Source organism: Nyctereutes procyonoides, unplaced genomic scaffold, assembly GCF_905146905.1.
Source record: "Nyctereutes procyonoides isolate TBG_1078 unplaced genomic scaffold, NYPRO_anot_genome, whole genome shotgun sequence".
NCBI lineage: Eukaryota > Metazoa > Chordata > Mammalia > Carnivora > Canidae > Nyctereutes > Nyctereutes procyonoides.
The window spans coordinates 3,732,257-3,753,924 of NW_026575042.1; the positions used below are offsets into that span (position 1 = coordinate 3,732,257).

The window sequence follows — 21,668 nt, forward strand, 5'->3', positions numbered from 1 at the left end:
AAAAAGGCAAAGTTAAAAAATAGCAATGAAACAAAATAGATCAAAGCTAAATGTAAAAGCTGAAACTATCATGGGTGTAAATCTTTGTCATCTTGGATTAAGTAGTAATTTCTTAGATGTAACACCAAAAGCACAAGTAGCTAATAACAACAACAAAAACATAAATTCGACTTTATCATAATTTAAAACTTTTGTGCTTCAGGGCACCCAGCTGGTTCAGTTGGTAGAGCATGCAACTCTTGATCTCAAGGTTATAAGTTCAAGCCCCACATTGGGTGTAGAGATTACTTAAAAATAAAATCTTTTGGGGGCACCTTAGTGCTCACTTGGTTAAGCATCCAACTCTTGGTTTCAGCTCAGGTCATGATCTCAGGGTCCTGGGTTCCACACTCAGCAGAGAGTCTGCTTGAGATTCTCTCTCCCTCTGCCCCTCTTGCTTGTGCTCTCTCTTGCTCTCTCTCTCTCTTAAATTTTTTTTTTTAAATTTTTTTATTTATTTACGATAGTCACAGAGAGACAGAGAGAGAGGCAGAGACACAGGCAGATGGAGAAGCAGGCTCCATGCACCGGGAGCCCGACGTGGGATTCGATCCCGGGTCTCCAGGATCGCGCCCTGGGCCAAAGGCAGGCGCTAAACCGCTGCGCCACCCAGGGATCCCTCTCTCTCTTAAATTAAGTAAATTTTTTAAAAATAACATTTTTTAAAATAATAAAATAAATAAAAACATTTATGCTTCAGGGGCACCTGGCTGGGTCAGTCAGGTGTAAAGAACCCTTACAACTCAACAAAAAAAGGGAAATAACCCAATTTTTTAAAAACAAAAAATAACCCAAGTTAAAAACAGACAAAGGACGGGGGCTCCTGGGTGGCTCAGTCAGTTGAGCTGCTGACTCAGTTTGGGTTCAGAGCGTGGGATCAAGCCCTGTGTCCAGCTCTGTGCTCAGTGTAAAGTCTACTTCCCTCCCTTTCTCTTTCCCCCCGCTTACCCCCCTTTCTCTAAAATAAATAAATGAATTTTTAAAAATAGGCAAAGGACCTGACTAGGCTGTTATCCAAAGAAGATGCACACATTAAGCACAATAAGCACATGAAAAAATGCTCAGTTATCAGTATTCATTAGGAAAATACAACTAAACCCACAGTGAGATACCATTCCACATACACTAGAAAGACAATAAGAAGTGTTGGTGAGGGATCCCTGGGTGGCGCAGCGGTTTGGCGCCTGCCTTTGGCCCAGGCGCGATCCTGGAGACCCGGGATCGAATCCCACATCAGGCTCCCGGTGCATGGAGCCTGCTTCTCCCTCTGCCTGTGTCTCTGCCTCTCTCTCTCTCTCTCTCTCTCTCTCTCTCTCTCTCTCTCTGTGACTATCATAAATAAATAAAAATTTAAAAAAAATTATTAAAAAAAAAAAAAAAGAAGTGTTGGTGAGGATGTGAGGGTTCCTGGCTGGCTCTGTTGGAAAAACATGAGGCTCTTGATCCTCGGGATCTTGAGTTTAAGCCCACGTTGGACATAAAGATTACTTAAATAAACAAATCTTTAAAAAAAGGAAAGAAGTAGTATTGATGAGGATTTAAAGAACCCCTCTGGGTAATTTAGTTTTCAAAAGATATGACTGTAGGTCTTGTAGAAGAATGAGTTATAATTTTTTTTAAATCTACATGGGTTTTTATTTTGATTTTTATTATTCAGCTGTTTAGTAGTGGAACATCTATAGTATCTTGCTGAAGGTTTTAAAAACTAATATTTGTAGTTTAATCATCCACCTTCTGACCCAAATAAGATAAGATCTGGCATCTCTATTTTTACAAAAGATAAAATTGACATTCTTTAGGCATTACATCTAAAATTAGCCCTGGGTCTTCTGACTTCCAGTGTATTTGGTACCTCTCTCGGTACCTTTCATAGATTGAGATCATAAGTGAGAAGGTACTAAAGTAGAATCAAAGGAATAATTTTGGGGTGCCTGAGTGGCTCGTTGGGTAAGCATCTGCCTTCGGCTCGGGTCATGATCCCAAGGTCCTGGGATCGAGCTCATGAGTCTGGCTCCCTGCTCAGTGGGGAGCTTGCTCCTCCCTCTCCCTTTGTCTGCCACTCCCCCTGCTTGTGCTCTCTCTCTGTCAAATAAATAAAATCTTTTTTAAAAAGTCCACATTTTTTACATGACCTCAAGACCATCTCTAGAGATTACAGATTCTACTAAGATAGACAGCCAGCCATTTCTTCTCTTCATTGCACAATCAGAGTCAGCCCTCCCCAGCCCCGGTACAGAAGGAAAGAAAATCATTATGAACAGAAGAAGGAATAGCATGTTAATTTGATAATCATTAATGAGGTGGGTTTTTTTTTTTTAAGATTTTATTTTTAAGCAATCTCTTCACCCAACATGAAGTTGAACGCACAACCCCAGGATCAAGAGCTGGATGTTCCACCAACTGAACAGTCAGGCACCCCAAGATTATTTGTATCTTATTTTGTTAATAATGTGATGGAAAGGGCATGAGTACTCCTGGAGGTGAGGGTACTGATAATGAACAGGGTTTCAGCTTGGCTGTTGTAGAGGACTCCTTGGCACCTTATAGTCTAGATAAACGGAGCCTCCACCACCCAGTACAGCTAGACCACAGTATGATTTAAAAATTGCGTTAGCCTGGGGTGCCTGGGTGGCTTGGATGGTTAAGCATCCAACTCTTGACTTCGCCTTAGGTTATGATCTCAAGGTTGTGAGATCTTGTCCCACGTAGGACTCCACACTGAGCACAGAGCTGCTTAGGATTCTCTTTATCCCTCTCTCTCTCTCTAACCCTCCTTCAACCATCCTCTCTTCCAAAAACAAGACACAACTGCATTAGTCAATATTAAGAAAACACAAAAGAAGGGAGAATATCTGGAAGAAATATTTCTCCCCATAAATCCATTCTGGCTTCAGAAGTTTGGCAACTTCAATATTTTGCCAACCCTGTTTTATCTGTACCCTCATTTTTTGTGTTTGCTTATTATAGTAGTTTCAAAGGAAGTTATAGGTATCTTGTTGTATTGCAGGTTTCATGAAGTTTGTACTTACAGGACACAGTATAACATTTAAAAAATTTACTCCCAGCTTACTTTCCTCTTTGTTTTAGGTGGTAAGATCTGCTGAGGAAGCTGCATCAGTGCTGGCCACTTCAATCAGTCCAGAACAGTGCATCAAAGTGCTTTGTCCTATCATCCAAACTGCAGATTACCCAATTAATCTGGCTGCAATCAAAATGCAAACAAAAGTGATAGAGAGAGTATCCAAGGAAACCCTTAACTTGCTTTTGCCAGAGATTATGCCAGGCTTAATACAGGTGAGAAACAAAACTTAGAGAAATAAATTATGATACATTTGGGATTTGGTTATTTTAGGCACTTTCTAGGCAACAGTAGTGGTATGCCAAGGCCTTCCTGCTGTCTTGAATGTTCAGAGCAAAGACTTTCCATAATTAGCTCTGTGTGTGTGTGTTAAATATATACATAATATAAAACTTAATGGTAATTTTGCCATTTTTCAGTGTGTAATTCAGTGGTTTTAAATACATTTATGATGTACAACCATTACAACTATCCATCTCTAGAACATATTTCATCATCCCAGACAGAAACTCTATACCCATTAATAATTCCCTATTCCCTCTCCCCATAGCCCCTGGTAACTTCTATTCTACTTTTTTCTGCTTTCTAGGTTCCTCATGTCAATGGAATCACACAGTATTTGTTCTGTTGTGGCTGGTATATTTCATTTAGTTTAATGTTTTTAGATTCATCCATGTTACAGCATGTATTAGAATTTAATTCATTTTTTATGGCTAAGTAGTTTTCATTAGTATGACTACAGTTTATCCATTCATCTTTTGATGAGTATTTGGGTTGTTTCCCTTTTTTTTAATAACATAAATATTGCAATAATATATGTGTGTGTGTATATATATATATATATATATAACTAGAAGTCAAATTCCTAAGTACTACTGGATTTCTCTCCAAAATCGTTATACTAATTTATGGTCATAGATGTAATGTGTTTTTTTTCTATGCACACAAAGCCTTCCACATAAACATTTTAATAATGGGATCATATTTTATAACATGTTTTGCTTAATCATAAATTATTAACTTTTCCATCCAATAAATTATATTCTATAATGTAACTGAATGACTATTATATAGTGTGTATATTAAAACCACTCCTTAAGAGAATTAATTGTTAATTTCTTCATGCATCCTTTGCATTATCTTTGAGTCTGTTCTAAGCTTAATATTGCTCAGTAAATTGTGGGGTCCTTGAATATAAGATCCAAATCTCTTCTTCGTTCTTTGGTACTGAAAAGAGAATGTACGTGATATGTGTATATCATACATATAGTGGGTACTGAATGAATTTTTGCTGAGTGAACAACTTAGAATAATGGTAGGGATGGTACAGATCTTGACCTTGCTTCAGCCTGAATTGTAGGAGTACCTTAACTACCAGGCCCAGTTTTGCTTGAGTTTAGGTTTTATTCGATAGTGAAGCGCCCTTGGGCTTCCTGCAGCTGAGTGTTTTAGTAAAAGGTTCATCTAGAGACTTTACAGGGCAGGTTGCAAAGGGGCAGCTTTCCAGGCTAAACAAGGTGGAACCTGATAAGGCTAATAGTGGAGTGTGGAGGTATGGAAGGGGAAGAAGAAAGAGTGTAGGGCACATTTCTGCCAGCAAAGGTAAAAGGGTTAACCCCAGTCATGAAAGCTTCCTCTCCTTGATAACGCCTGCGATCTCATCTTTGAGCCACATCTTTGGTCCCTGTTGAAATGGTGCTTTTTCAGATACTTCGAGTTAGGAGTGCTAACAAGACTTTTCTCCCTAGGGTTATGATAATTCTGAGAGCAGTGTTCGGAAAGCATGCGTCTTCTGCCTGGTGGCTGTTCATGCGGTAATTGGTGATGAACTAAAACCACATCTCAGTCAGCTCACTGGCAGTAAAGTAAGTAGTGATGCCTTATTCTAAAGGTGATGACATTGATACATTTTTAAATTTTAATTCTTTGTTGTGTTAAAGGATGAATTTGTTATTCAACTTTAAGTCAGCCTTGAGCATCCAACTCATTCCTCCTGCCATTTGAATTTTAACTGTTTCTACGTTCACATGGGTCACTCAGGTGAAGTCAAGTAGGGTACATTGCTGTGAAAGAAGTGCCTGCAGCCAGCTGGTTCCTTTCCCACTTCCACACCCAAATCCTTACCCCCAAGGACTGTTTAAGAATAATTAGTGGTTGGGGTGCCTGACTGGCTCAGTTGGTGAAGTGTGCGACCCTTGATCTTGGTTGTGAGTTCGAGCCCCACATTGGTTATAGAGATTACTTAAGTACATAAGTACATAAATAAATATCCTTTTTTTAAAAAAAAAAGAATAAAGAGTGGTTTTACATATTCATGGATTACTTTATATCTCCCAAAATGTGGAATACTTGAACATTTCTTAAACTTTCCCCTATGAACTATGATAATCAAATATTTGCTGTCCTTAAAACTTAAAAAAAAAAAAAAAAGAAAGAAAAGAAAACATAGGGGTGCCTGGCTGGCTCATTGAGAAGAACATTACTTAAACTTTTTTAAAAATGTTTTTAAAGACTTAAAAAAATGAGTCTTGCTTTTCCTTATTTCTTTAATACCTTTAATACTATCAAACATTGAAATTCATTCTACAAGGTGAAAATAGACTATGATTATTTGAATTGTTGCTTATGAACCAGTTAGCAGGAGACACTAAAGAGTTTCCCAAAACCCTAGCAATTATCATTACTATGATCAAATTTCTTTTTAAAAAAGCAGGAAGGCGGGATCCCTGGGTGGCGCAGCGGTTTAGCGCCTGCCTTTGGCCCAGGGCGCGATCCTGGAGACCTGGGATCAAATCCCACATCGGGCTCCCGGTGCATGGAGCCTGCTTCTCTCTCTGCCTGTGTCTCTGCCTCTCTCTCTCTCTCTGACTATCATAAATAAATAAAAATTTAAAAAAAAAAAAAAAAGCAGGAAGGCAGAGAAAATACCTGTAAAGCTCAGGTATACACCTTATGTTAAATACCTGTGTAAGTTATAGATAGATTAAAGCAGTGGTTCTTAATCTGAGTTACCGACCACTTTGACATCTAGTAGGTACTATCTCATCCTAAGAAAAATAAATAAATACAGAAAATTTTACACGTAGTCTCAGAGGATTCATTGAGTCCCTGAATCCTATGGATGCCAGGTTAAAAACCCTTGGATCAATGAGTTAATGTTAAAAAAGCAAACTTCAACAGCATAGTTTTCTCTTTTTTTTTTTTTTGTTTGTTATTTTCTTTCCTTTTCTTTTTTGTTTTAAAATAAACTCTACACCCAACATGGGGCTTGAACTCAAGATCCTAACATCAAGAGCCCCACATGCTCTACCAACTGAGCCAGCCAGGTTCCCCAACACAGTGGTTTTCAAAGAGAAAAAAAATCTCAGCTTTTGTAATAAGCTTAAGTTGTATCCTGATAATGTAGAGATGTCTGTGAAAGAACTAAAATTCAGTACTTTGTCAAGACTTTTAGCTCTAGGAAAAAACTGAGGGTTATTGGAAGGGAAATGGGGGGTGGGGATAGGGTCACTGGGTGAAGGAGGCATGAAGGAGAGCACTTGAAGTAATGAGCACTAGGTGTTCTATGCAACTGATGAATCACTAAATTCTACCCCTGAAATTAATAATACACTATATGTTAATTAAATTGAATTTAAATTAAAAAAATTTTAATTAAGTACTTTGTTAGAATACTAAGCAGCCAATTGCATGAAACCTGTAGCTAGGCTGAAAAAATATTTGGAAATTAGATGAGAATTAGATGAAAAAAAGTAGAGCATAAAATTATGTGTGCATTGATTAAAACTTTATGAAGATATGATATCATCTAGCAAAGACTGCAAAGTGTCACAGAAGGGTACCTGGGTGGCTCAGTTGGTTAAGCGTCTGCCTTCAGCTGGGGTCATGATCCAGGATCCTGGGATCGAGTCCTGCATTGGGCTCCCTGCTCAGTGGGGAGTCTGCTTCTCCCTCTCACACTGCAGCTCCCCCTGCTTGTGCAAGTGCACACGCATGCTCTCTCTCTGTCAAATTTAAAAAATATTTAAAAAAAAAAGTGACAAAGAAATCAAGAACATTCTTGGAGGGCAGTGTTTCATAGTTTTTAAGATCTTGGGTCCTAGAACACAAGGGCCTAATTTCCTATTTTGGCCCACTTCTTACCTACCCCTGTGACTTTAGGTCCTATATCTTGATTCCCTCATCTATAAAGTGGTTATTGAGATAAAAAGAAGTAATGTAAGGTAGTTAGCTTATTATATAGCACATAGTGCTCAAATATTTGTGCTTAATGTCTTAATAGTGACCTCTTTTTTTCTAAGTTGAAGTTTACATGCTATCACTACAACATTTTTTGAAAAGGCATATTAGAATACTCAAGTCATCAGGGGCACCTGGCTGACTCAGTATGGTAGAGCATGTGACGACTCTAGATCTTGGGGTAGTGAGTTCAAGCCCCATATTGGATGTAGAGATTACTGAAAGAAATATTCATTTGTGAACAGACCAAGACTTGAATTTTTCCTGGTAATTCTTACTTATCAACAATCACTTGGGCATAACTTAGTCTAAAATCTCTTTTTAAATTCATATATGTATATCATTTTTTTAGTGAGCATCTTACTATAATTTATAATTTTCTCAGTGACATATGTTTGGCTTGAATCTGCAGATGAAGCTACTGAATCTTTACATCAAACGCGCACAAACAGGTTCTGGAGGAGCTGATCCCACTACTGATGTTCCTGGACAAAGTTAGTGAAGCTGATTAAAGTGAACCAAGACTCAAAGAAAGGACAGACAGACCACCCCTCATCAACGAAAGGAAATTTTCAAACACATCTTTTGAAACTTACCACCTTTCCCAGTTTTAGTTTTTTGTTTTGTTTTGTATTTTCTGTAACAGAGGGCTATCCTCAGTCTGCATGTAACTTTTATGATAGTTACTCCAAATTCAAAAAGAAGCAGTATTAACATCAGTTGATCAATACAAAGTAATTTTTAATTGAATTCATCATTTCACATGTTTGTACTTCTTTGTCTTCCCATTAACCTTTGCCAGTGTTATGATTGTATAAATTTTTTTAAATGCTGGTTAAAGAGGAATGCTTAAAGCTTTAAAATTTTAACAGTCTAAAACATTTTTTTGCCTCTATTCAAATGCAGAATAATATTTTTATTGCTACTTGGAGTTTTGTTCCGTATCATGTCTTATGCCAGAAATACTGAAATGATGTGAAACAAAGCAGGACTAATTTGAACTACAGCTGGACTCTGTTGACGTGATGGTGATACATGTCATTAGTTGCAACTTCTTTGGGGTGATCTATAGTTTAAAACTAAGACCTCAGAGAAAGTGCTACAGAATCAGCCAGTTCTGTAACACTGATACTGCTTGTTGGTTGTTGGTTTTGCCATCATTATTTAAAACCATGTCCCCTCTAAGATCCCATAAGAAAGCTGCACCAAATCATCTGCCTGTTGTTTTCTTGATACTTATTAAAATAGAAGGTTTTTATTGCAGGGTTTTTGGTTTATCTTTGTTGTGAATGATGCTTTTTTCATATTTATTAATATCAAATTCACTTATGAATAAACTTGATAATGCAAAGAGACAAAAAAAAAATCAAGTGCATGTGTGTCCTTGACCATCTTCTGTTTCTCATTATAAACAAACTTATTGAAACATGGGAGTCAACCAGCACCTTTTCTTTAAATGCTGGAACCTGGTTTCCTTTTGCCATGAAATTGTCTTACTTGAAAATATTGATCCTGATGAGAGAGATGGTGCAAGGCTATTATCTTTGTGTAATGGACTCAAATTCTCTACCTCTTCAGGGCTAATCCTTATAACTGAGCTGCTGCCTGTAGTGTCTTTTGGAAAACTACTTCAAGGGTGATTTTCTGTTACATTTTAACAAAGTTTTTAATCACCTTTTGCTACACCTATTCTTTTCGTGTGCAGCCAACTTTCAAAAATTACCAGTTTGGTGAAAGGCAAATTAGACCATTTGGAACCAGGATACTAATGATTTCTCATAACCTTTTTTTAAATCCTAACATGAAGTGAATTTGACTGGAAAGGCAAATAGCTATTAGGGAAGCAATTTGCTGTTGTTACAGAGTTATCTGTACTTTCTTTGTTTAATTGAAAAAAATGTAGAAATGTATGTAAAGAATTTAAGACAAGAGTACTGGATGGATGGATGATTTGTCATAGGCTTTTCCCTTTGTTTCTGTTCTAGCAGCAGGAAAATAGTTTCTCTCTATCCCCTCCCCTTTACCTGTAACAATTTTGTTTTCTGCTGTTAATTACATTGTGTATTTATAGTCCTATGCTTACTGTTGTGCATATACTGGCAATAAACCTGTACATAACATTACTTGAAAAAAATAACAATGTATATCAGTTGTTTTTCTGTCTCACTGTCTGACAAGTCACTTAGCTCCCAACCAAGTTTTTAAAAATGTTTCAAAGGTCTTGTATTAGTGGTATTCTCTAATTTTATAAGTGCATCTGAGGAGAAAAGATTTATCAGGAGGAGCATCCACAGTCAAATTATATAGCTATATATGCATGTGTATAACATAGCTTTATCTAAGAAGAAAAGACATTTTAAACATTGAATTCTTCTCAGTTTCTCAGTAATGTTTTATGTTCCATGACCTTTTGTATGTTTTATAATCACTTTTTAATCTCAATATTGATTTAATTTTGACCTCTGCTTTAAGATCTTGCTTTAACTCTTGCTGACAACTAAGTGTGATTGATGTAAGCTGATAATAATAAATAATAACTCTACTTGAAAACTTAGATCATGTACCTGGCATCTAAAGGCAGGCATTCAAATAAATGAACTGAATAGTAGTAAAAGAGTATGGTTTAATGTGACTAAGTTAAAGCTAATATATTAAAACATGAAAAAAAGTCATATTTAAAATTCTATAATTTTAGGGACACCAGGCTAGTTCAGTCGGTAGAGCATGCAATTCTTGATCTCAGGGTCGTGAGTTTGAGCCCCATGTTGGGCATAGAGATTACTTTAAAAAATTAAATAAAAATATATATACATAAAAAATAAATGAAATTCTATAATTTCAATTAATGAAGCTTTATGAAAAGTTATTATAGACTACTCACATTTGTTCATTCCAGAAACATATTTAGGTGTCAGCTATTAAGAACTGGTGAGGGACGCCTGGGTGGCTCAGCAGTTGAGCGTCTGCCTTCGGTTCAGGGCGTGATCCTGGGGTCCTAGGGTCAAATCCCGCATCAGGCTCCCTGCATAGAGCCTGCTTCTCCCTCTGCCTGTGTCTCTGCCTCTCTGTGTGTGTGTCTCTCATGAATAAATAAAAATAAAATCTTATTTAAAAAGAAAATAATAACTGGTGAAAAGTTCCTGGTTAAATTTTTTCTTTCCACTTTTCTCTCTAAACATCAGTATCATTCATTTACTGCATTGCTCAGAGCTAATTAAAAGGACATAATTCCAGATTATAAACCATGTTTGTTTCTTGGAGGTTTTCAAAATCTTAAATAAGCTTCTGCCATTTTCAAGTAAGATGTGATTTGAACCTGAGGTTTCAAATTTGGAATAAATTTACTGTATTCCTTCATACTTTCTCTTACAAATTTTGGGTCAAAATGACCTTTCACCAAGTATGTCTCACAATAAAAGGCTGGAATCTTATCAAGTCATATCTGTTTGTAAATTCAAGTGTATCTTATAATTATTAATTTAGAATAGCATTTACAGAAATAAAAATGAGGATTGGTACATGCATACAAGAACACATTTTTATAAACTTAATCTTTGACATCTTTGCTTCTTGTGTTTAGGTTTATTTCATTGCAATTAATCAAGTACAGTTTTACAGCTAAGCAAAAGAAAGAATTAAGCTTTAAAAAGCCAAGAGTTAAAAAGTTACCCATCTCTCTTTTTTAAGACTTTATTTTTAAGTCCTCTCAATACCCAACATGTGGCTCAAACTCACAACCCTGAGATCAAGAATCGCATGCTTGGGGACACCTGGGTGGCTCAGCGGTTGAGCTTCTGTCTGCCTTCAACTCAAGTCTGGGGATTGAGTCCCACATCAGGCTCCCTGCATGGAGCCTGCTCCCTCTGCCTGTGTCTCTGCCTCGCTGTGTCTCACATGAGTAAACAAAATCTTTAAAAAAAAAAAGTTGCATGCTCCACTAACCAAGGGAACCAGGTGCCCCAAAAGTTACCCATCTCTATACAGCAGAAATAAATTCTATAAAACTAGAAAAATAGAACAGTTCAATGAAATCAAGAGCTGGTTCCTTGAAAAACAAATCAATAAAATTGATAAACCTCTACCCAGACTTAACCAAGAAAAGTAGAGAAAGGATTCAATAAAATCACAAATGAGAAGTAACCGACACTACAGAAATAGTCATAAGAGAATACTATGAAAAACTATATGCCAACAAATTGACAACATACAAGAATTGGATAAATTCCTAGTAGAAACAAACCTACCAAAACTGAAGCAGGAAGAAGTACAAAACTTGAACAGACCGATAATCAGCAAAGATACAGATTCAGTAATCAAAAATCTCCAAACAAAAGTCCAGATCCAGATGGCTTCACAGGTGAATTCTACCAAACATTTTTTTTAATTTTTTTTTAATTTTTATTCATTTATGATAGTCACACAGAGAGAGAGAGAGAGGCAGAGACACAGGCAGAGGGAAAAGCAGGCTCCATGCACCGGGAGCCCGACACGGGACTCGATCCCGGGTCTCCAGCATCGCGCCCTGGGCCAAAGGCAGGCGCCAAACCGCTGCGCCACCCAGAGATCCCTCTACCAAACATTTAAAGAAGAATTAATATGTATTCTCACCTATTCTGAGAAAAAAAAAAAAGAAGAAGAAGAAAGGAGGAGGAGAAGGAGGAGGAAGGAAAACTTCCAAATTTATTCTATGGAGCCAGTATTACCCTGATACCAAAACTGGATAAAGACACCACTAAAAAGAACTACAGACCAATATCCCTGATGAACATAAATACAAAAATTCTCAACAAAATGTAGCAAACTGAATTCAGCAATACATTTAAAAAATCGTTTGCCACATGAGGTGCCTGCCTGGCTTAGCAGAGCATGCAGCTCTTGATCTCAGGGCTATGAGTTGAAGCCCCATGTTGGGCATGGAGCCTACTTTAAAAATGAAGAATCATTCACCATTATCAAATAGGATTTATTCCTAATTTGCAAGCATAGTCCAATATTCGCAAATCAGTCAACATGATACATCAATAAGAAAAAGGATAAGAACCACAAATCAGTTCAATAGATGCAGAAAAAGCATTTGACAAAGTACAACATTCACAGTAACTCAACAAAGTGAGTTTAGAGGGAACATATCTCAACATAATAAAGGCCATCTATGAAAAACCCACAGCTAACATCATCCTCTGGGGAAAAACTCTTTTCCTCTAAAGGTCAGGAACAAGACAAGGATGTCCCCTCTCACCACTTTTATTCAACATAGCACTGGAAGTCCTAGCCATGGCACTCAGACAACAAAAAGAAATCAAAAGAATACAAATCAGTAAGGAAAAAGTAAAACTTTCACTATTTGCAGATGACATGATACTACATATAGAGAACCTAAAAGACTCCACTCCGAAACTGCTACAACTGATAAACAAATTCAGTAATGTCACAGGATGCAAAATCATGTACAGAAATCTGTGCATGTCTATCCACCAATAATGAAGCAGCAGAAAAAAAATTAAGAAAACAATCCTATTTACAATTGCACCAAAAGTGATAAGATACCTAGGAATAAACCTAGCCAAAGAGGTAAAAGATACATACTCTGAAAACTATAGAAGACTTATGAAAGAAATTGAAGATGGCACAAAGAAATGGAAAGACATTCCATACCTGTGGATTAGAAGAACAAACATTTTTAAAGCAATCTACATGTTTAATGCAATCCCTATCAAAATGCCAATTAGCATTTTTCCAGAGCTAGAACAATCCTAAAATGTATATAGAACCTTTACAAAAGACCCCAAAAAGACAAAGCAATCTTGAAAAAGAAAAGCAAACCTGGAGGCTTCACCATTCCAGACTTCAAGTAATATTACAAAGCTATAGTGATCAAAACAGTGTGGTACTGGCACAAAAATAGGCACATAGATCAATAGAGCTGAATGGAAAATTCAGAAATAAACCCATAATTATACGGTCAATTAACTTTCAACAAAGCAGGAAAGAATAACCAATGGGAAAGAGTCTCTTCAGCAAATGGTGTTAGAGAAACTAGACCACTTCCTTATACCATATACAAAAGTAAATTCAAACTGGCTTAAAGACCTAAATGTGGACCGCCTGGGTGGTTCAGTCAGTTGGGCATCGGGCTTTGGCTCAGGTCGTGATCCTGGGGTCCTGTTATTGAGCCCATGTGGGCCTCCCTGTTCAGTGGGGAGCCTGCTTCTCCCTTTCCCTCTGCCTACCCCCCCTCTCATGCTCTCTCTCTAATGAATAAATAATAATAATAATAATAATAATTTAACATTGGCTATAGCAACATCTTTCTAGATATGTCTCCTGAGGCAATGGAAACAAAAGCAAAAAAAAAAAAAAAAAAAAACTATTGGGACCACATCAAAATAAAAATCTGCACAGCAAAGGAAACAATCACCAAAACTAAAAGACAACATACAGAATGGGAGAAGATATTTGCACTACTGGGTGTTTACCCAGAGAATACAAAAACACTAATTCAAAGGAATACATGCATCCCATGTACAGCAGCATTGTTTACAATAGCCTCATTATGAAAGCAGGCCAAGTATGCATCAATTGATGAATGAAGAAAAGGTGTCATACATATACAATGGAATATTATTTAGCCATAAAAGAGAATGAAATCTTGCCATTTGCAGCCACATGGATGGAGCTAGAAAGTATAATGCTACGTGAAATAAGTCAGAAAAGAGAAATACCATGTGATTTCACTCATATGTGGAATTCAGAAACAAAACAAGCAAAGGGGAAAAAAGTAAGAGAGAGAGAAACAAATTTAATTATAGAGAACAAACTCATTGTTACCAGAGGGGAGGTCAGTGAGGAGTTTGGTGAAATAGGTGATGCATATCAAAGAGGCCACTTGCTGTGATGAGCACCGGGTGATGTATGGAAGGGTTGAATCAGGTGTGAAACCAATATAACAGTGTACGTTAACTAACTGGAATTTCAATAAAAAATTAAAATTTACCTATCTCTGTTGTAAACAATAGAGATTGCTTAAGTAAACTTAAAAAAAAATTTCTTTAAAAAAAAAGGGAGCTCTACTATTTTTTTAAGATTTTATTTTTTTTTAAGTAATCTCCACACCCAACATGGGGCTTGAACTCACACCTCTGAGATCGAGGGTCTTCATGCTCTACCGACTGAGCCATCCAGGTGCCCCAGGAAGAGCTTACTTTTAAAACCAAAAAAAATCAAGAAATCTTGGGTATGACTTCTTTCAGTAGTTTTATTTCAAAAGTTTTATTCTTTCCTTATTAAGTTAAAATATTGAGTTAGCTCTCCAAACTGAACAAATCACTTGGGTGCCCCCAGCTGGCCACCATTATACAATTTAGTCTAATTTAGCTGGAACAAGGGATACCAGTGGAGGAAGGACCCCAGATGGAGTATTAGATATCCTAAGTATGTATTCTAAGATAAAACCTAGTTGAATTAGAGTTCACCCAAGACTTATGCAGAAGAATAACGTGATTAAAATTAACATCACAAACATTGAAATTTTACATGCTCTGAAAACTTCAGAAGTGAGGTGTCTGTATAGGCTACAATTTTTTACAGATTGGTCTTATGAATCTGATTCTGATTACCTCTATATAGCTATTAAATATTTTAGCACCTGCTGTGCATCTGACACCCCTTCAGTGTGTCTGCTGGAAACTTATAGTTGTGGATCTGATAATGAGAGAAACACATTAATGTGCTTTCAGAAATGGGGTTGGTACAAGATGTGCTGGCCCATGACTCAATGACTCACTGTAGAAAAGTGCCCAGAGGTGCTCCTAGTAAACCACCATCCTGAAGGACATGCACTGTGTGCAGCCCTGGTCTCCGAGGATTCTTCAACTATTCTTCAACTAGTGTCAGACTGCTAAGGCAGTATTTTTTTCCCCTTAAGAAAGTATAAATCAGTTACTTTGTTGGAAGTGAGTAAAAAATTACTTAGTTTGTAGATTTTAGTCTCCAGCCAAATTTATATTAGTTTTTATCTAAGTTTATCAGAGTAGAAACTTAGGATCAGAGTTAGAGTATTCTGACATAAGCAAGAAATGTGCCTTTTCTTCTCCATCCTCCTAAAGCCGTGTTTCTCAACTTGGTGATTTTGCCCACTGGAGGGCATTTGGCAATATCTGGAGATACTTTGGTTGTCATAACTTGGCAGGGAGGGCCACTGACACCTGTGTATAGGTCAATGAATCTTGCCTGCCAAATATCCTATGGTACGCAGGATTGACCCCCACAACAAACAGGTGTCCTGCCGCAGATGTCAACGATGCCCAAATCGAGAGACCTTGCACTAAAGCAAAGGAGTTGCTGTGGACAACTGCTCTAGTGACATAGCCCAGTTTAAAAACAATGAGTCAGGGATAAAAAAACAAGAGCAAAAAACCAAGTCAGGTTTTTTGACACCAATGTTGAATAGAATGGTGAACAATCCAGAACTCACTTCTAGATGACTAATTTGATTATTTTCCCATCTTTTAATATATATGGGCTCACATACCAACCATTCAACATAAATCATTGACCCCCCCAACATAATCCAAAACAACTTACTCCATTCTGAAGTGTCTGTCCAATGCAAAGTTAGTCCCTCCAAGTTTGCTCTTATAAAAGAAACAGTCATTTTTATTTTGAGGAACTGATTATCTGGCTCCTGAGGGCAGAGAATTTCCACACAGTGAGGTTCCCTCCAGACCACTAACAGCGCGGTTGACCGAGGAGACCCAGAAGAATGGCCTTGGTGTTGGTTGGCCAGTATTGAAAACTTAATAGTCATTCAAATATCACAGGATTCCACTTATGAAGTGCCCAGAGTAGTTAAATTCATAGAGACAGAAAATAGGATGGTGGGTGCCAGGGGCTAGAGGAAGGGGGAATGAGGTGTGATTGTTTAGTGGGGACAGTCACCATCTGGGGTGATGAAAAGAGGTGGACAGTGGTGATGGCTGCACAATGGTGTGAATGTACTTAACATAACTGAGCTTCATGTTTTTATTTTTATTTTACTTATTTTTTGAACTGTACATTTTTAAATGACAAAGATGGTAAACACTATGTTGTGTATTTTACCACTAGAATAAAAACATGACTTAATGATCATTCAAATGAGGTCACAATATAACAGTGATTAGAACTCTGTTCACCACCTGATTGCTGTGAATGGCTACACGCGAAGGTCAGGTAGATGATATATATCATGCTGTCTGTGTATACATACGGAGTCTATATTAGAACAGAGCAGGAGGTCTGACAATGTGCGCTCCATCTAGATACACGGAAGGAGGTGAGCAGTGAAGTCAGACCACTGCCACCGTCGAAGACTAGAGCACCGAAGGCCATCACTTGCGGGATGTCAGGCTATGCCTAATAAACAGGCAGGATTTCATGGAGACCCCACAGCCCTCTCATGTGATGGGTGCTATTATTCCCGCTGTTCTGGAGATGAGGAAGTGAAGCTTTGAAGGATTAAGTAACTCGCCCAAGTGGTGGAAATAGTGATTTTTACATGAGCAGTCTCACGGCATAATCTGTTCTCTGAACCACATTGCGGCTCTACTTCTCTCGGAAAGGTGAGGAAAGCTGTGGGCGAGGTGCTAGTAGTCAGCATCACAGCAAAATGGACCCTCGTAACCTGTTTTAAGTGTAATTTCAGTAACGTTCAGTAGAGATCATCACATTGCTGTATGACAGATCTCTAGAACTTCATCTTGCAAGACTGAAATTCTGTACCCATCAAAGACTAACTCCCCCTCCACCAGCCCTTGGCATCCACCTCCCCACTTTCTACTTCTGTGATTCTGATCATTTTACATACTTCATAAGAGTGGGAATCATAGAGTATTGTCCTTTTGTGCCTGGCTTATTCACTTAACATAAGGTCCTCGAGGTTCATCTATTTGGTAGCATGCAACAAGGTTTCCTTCTTTATGAAGGCTGAATAATATTCCATTGTATGAATATACCACGTTTCTTCATCCATTCATCTGTCAATGGACAGTGGGTTGCTTCTACCTCTTGCCTATGATAACGCTACACAGTCTTTTTTAAAAACCATTTATGCATTTCTAGCACTGTTCACAATTGGAACATAGCAATACTATTATAGCAAGTCTCTGTTTTTTTTAACATTTTATTTATTTATTTATTTATTTATTTATTTATTTATTTATTTATTCCTGAGAGACACAGAACCAGAGACGTAGAGGGAGAAGCAGACTCCCCATAGGGAGCCCAATGTGGGACTCAATCCCCAAACCGGGATCATGCCTTGAGCCAAAGGCAGATGCTCAACCGCTGAGCCACCCAGGCATCCCATATTATAGGAAGTCTTACTATTTGTGTTATAAAGAATACACAAAAGAATTAGTTCAGGGAATCTTTAGAATATCCAAATCTCTTAAAAACAATAAGTCATTGACAGCATTTTCACATTCAGAGTTTTACTGGTGTTTTACATTTTAGTTTGAAAATATATATATATATTTGAAAATATATAAATATATATATGAAAATACATAATAAATACTGTATACTGATTGTTCTTTCTTGTGAGTCAAGACAAAACCTCTTGCGAGGTTTTGTGCTCAGCACATGAGATCTGTTAACTCTTCATTCCAATCCTATGAGTTGGGTATTATCATCATCCTCAGTTGACAGAAGACACTGAGACATGGAGAAATTAATTGATTTGCCCAAGGTCTTGTAGCTCATAAGCTTGCAACTAAGTTTCAAACCAAGATTATCTGAGGCCAGAGATAGAAAACTCAATCCCTGTGCTAGAAGTGCTCTAGTTATTGTACATGAACATTTGTAAGGTTCTACCCCAACTTTGTGACTATTGGCACCCTTTAAGATCTAAAAAAAAAAACAACAACAAAAAAAAAAAACAGGGCAGCCCTGGTGGTGCAGCAGTTTGGCGTTGCCTGCAGCCTGGGTGTGATCCTGGAGACCTGGGATCAAGTCCCACATTGGGCTTCCTGCATGGAGCCTGCTTCTCCCTCTGCCTGTGTCTCTGCCTCTCTCTCTCTGTGTCTATGAATAAATAAATAAAATCTTTAAAAAAATAAATAAAATAAAAAACAAACCAAAAAACTATGGCATTTTAAAACTGCTATTTAAAAAAAAATAAATAAAACTGCTATTTATATATTTTGAATAACTGGGACATAAAAAACACTGAGTTTCTAAAAATGCACATATCTAACCTAGGGAAGTAACCAAAATAAGTAAAAATAATAGTCATAGTAGTTAAGAAGAGGATCCAATTTCCATATCCTTTATCATACTGGAAGCACTGATAAAATGATAACACAAACATTTGTCTTGGAGATACCTAATAACCCAAAGTGTGCTAGGTGTGGCAGCAGGAGCTCCAGCTCTCCCGTCTCACAGACACTAATAATTCTGATTACATCACCTTTTCCAATTGTCCGGCCTCCCTTTGCTTGCCTGTCTTCAAGCCTGGATGGTGAAGAGAGGTCTCTTGAAGACACCATTCAACAGCCTGAAGGAGGGGTAGCCAGCCCTGACTGGAACACAGGGAGAGCAGGCTCCCGGTGGAACGTCTCCAAAGGGGGAGAACAGAAAGAAAGAGGGGGACAAAAGAAGAGGACTCACCTGATGAGTGCACGTACTGAAGGGATTTTCTCAGATTTGGGGAAGGAATTAATGTGGGTAACTTGACAAGCACATAGAAAGCAAAGTGTGTATCACAATATATTATGTCTTTATCTGTCAATAATATTTAGATATAATGATATGGAAGTTGACTTAATCAAAGAACTGTGACAACTTTGATGAGGCAGGAGGCATACAGATCATTAAATCGTCATCTGCCATTGTAAAAAGTAGATACTACCTAGAAACGAGTACGGAAAGAAATTGATGAAGTTTGGAAGTGGCTGCTTTGGAAAGTACCAATCTCCTGAGAAGGGAGACTGGGGCAGGGGACTGAATTTTGTTATAAACTCAGCAGCATTAGTGGCTGTTTTCAGATATGTACATTTACCACTTTGATTTTCTTTAAAAATACATAAATTACACCAGCACTTCCAGATGTGTACTGTTCATGGTGACAAAAACAGTAACAAAAAAAAAAAGGAAAAGAAGAAAGAAGAGAAAGAAAGAAAGAAAGAAAAGTAAGAAAGGAAGAAAGAAAGGAAGAAAAAGAAAGAAAGAAAGAAAGAAAGAAAGAAAGAAAGAAAGAAAGAAAGAAAGAAAGAAAGAAAGAAAAGAAAGAAAGAAAGAAAGAAAGAAAGAAAGAAAGAAAGAAAGAAAGAAGAAAGAAAGAAAGAAAGAAAAAGAAAGAAAGAAAAGAGAAAGAATGCGTGCATAACATAGGATTTTAAAGTTTGGGGAAAACAAAGAATACATTCCAGATTGCAAACTGGGATGTGAAGGTAGGGGATTCATCTGAGAGAAGAAAGAGGATTTGTGATGTGACATATGATTTCATTTGTGGAAATTTAATGTTTGTTTCATGAAAGTCTTACCTCTACAAAAAAAATAAATAAATAAGTTTTCCAGTCTTTCCCACTGCTTCCTTGGCCCAGTGTACCTTTTCTCCTACCTCCACATTTAAACCAGCATATTTATATGACAAACAACAGTCTTTGGAGCATGCTCTTTGGCAAAGGAAAGTGGTATTTCAGTTCAGAAAACCCCTTAGCACATCAATGATCCGTGGGTAATTGGGGCAGATTGATTCCCATTTTTCTAGGTCTCCAGATCTAAGCTTTTATTTATTTATTTTTAGCTCTCTCTCTCTCTTTTTAAAGATTTTATTTATTTATTCATGAGAGACAGAGAGAGGCAGAGGCACAGGCAGAGGGAGAAGCAGACTCCACGCAGGGAGCCCAATGTGGGACTCAATCCCAGGACCCCAGGATCATGACCTGGGCCGAAAGCAGAAGCTCAACTGCTGACCCACCCAGGCTTCCCAGACCTAAGCTTATAACATCTTGCAGAAAAGATGTTTCTGCAAGAGAAAACTTCTTACTTTTTCTGTTTTTAATATCATATGACATGTTGCTATTCTGTGGATCAATCATGAACATCATTCAGACCTACTGCATTTGTAACAAACTCTCCAGGTGACTCATATGATTTGTGACTCATATGCACGTTCATGTGTGAGAAGCACTGATGGAGAGGTGTTTTGTGGTAAACAACACTGATGTTATTTATGTTGTATAGTCCTTTTACTTTAGCAATTGTTAGGCAATTTATGGACTCCACTTTGAATGCTTTCCAGTTAGCAGCTATTTCTTTTCATGACACATTCTCATAGGAAATCTATTAACAAATTTATTAACTACAATACTGGGAATTCCAGGACTACATCACCAAGATCACACAGCTTCTGGCAACCAAAGGTACACTGTATCATGGTGAAATAACAAGTAGCCTGACTCAAGTTACCAAATGTATTGTTTGAGCAATAAATACTACAACAGAAATGTAATTCAATTCTATTTTAAAAAGTGCTGGAGCACCTGGGCAGCTCAGTCGGGCAAGCATCTATCTGCCTTTGGCTCAGGTCCTGATCCCAGGGTCCTGGGATTGAGACCCACATTAGGCTCCCTGCAGGGAGCATGCTTCTCCCTCTGCCTATGTCTCTGCTTCTTTCTATCTGTCTCTCATGAATAAATAAATAAAATATTAAAAAAATCATTTATTGGCTTACTTGGGTGACTCAGTTGGTTAAGCATCTGACTCTTGGTTTCATTTCACATCACCATCTCAGGGTCCTGGGATCCAGCCACCACATCAGGGTCTGTGCTTAACAAGGAGTCTGCTTGAGATCCTCTCTCTCTCTCTCACTCTCTCTCAAATAAATAAATACATCTTTTTAAAAAAAATCACTTATTCAACAAGTACTTGTGATGTAGGAAAGATGTTGGGGTATGGAGCCAAAAGCCAAGAAAGAATTCTTGAGACATCTTTGGTGCAAAAAAGGTGCTTTTATTAAAGCATGAGGGCAGAAAGAGCTGCACTGGGGTCATGAGGAGTGGCCCATTATATACTTTCCAGTAGGGAGGGGGTCAGGAACAGCATAAGCCCCCCAGGTATTTTGGAAACAAGGTTTCCAGGACCTTGAGGGGGCTAGCTATTGTTAGGAAAGTCACTTATTACTGTATAACAAAACCCGAGTCATGAGACCCTTCAGATGTATATACGTAGGCCATGTGCTTGGGGGATGATCGCCAACATGTATCTCAGTGAGGGCAGAGATAAAGGAAGTTTCCAAATGAATTTTTATATGTTGAAGTAGACTTACAGG

The 21,668-nt window shown here is 37.7% G+C and overlaps 1 protein-coding gene across 10 annotated transcripts in view; it reads left to right on the forward strand.

Annotated features, from left to right (window-relative positions):
• CLASP2 (cytoplasmic linker associated protein 2) overlaps window positions 1-10,475 on the forward strand; it is a 179,402-nt gene extending 168,927 nt beyond the window's left edge. For 5 of the 10 annotated variants that reach the window (XM_055320893.1, XM_055320892.1, XM_055320896.1 and 2 more), the window contains 3 exons: window positions 3,127-3,333; window positions 4,867-4,983; window positions 7,770-10,474. In XM_055320893.1, the coding sequence (XP_055176868.1) occupies window positions 3,127-3,333; window positions 4,867-4,983; window positions 7,770-7,856 (411 nt within the window). In that variant the 3' untranslated portion in view covers window positions 7,857-10,474. Of the gene's footprint in view, window positions 1-3,126; window positions 3,334-4,866; window positions 4,984-7,769 lie in introns of all 10 variants that reach the window. The other 5 variants (XM_055320897.1, XM_055320898.1, XM_055320901.1 and 2 more) reach the window with 2 other exon arrangements.
• Window positions 10,476-21,668: the final 11,193 nt, after the last annotated feature.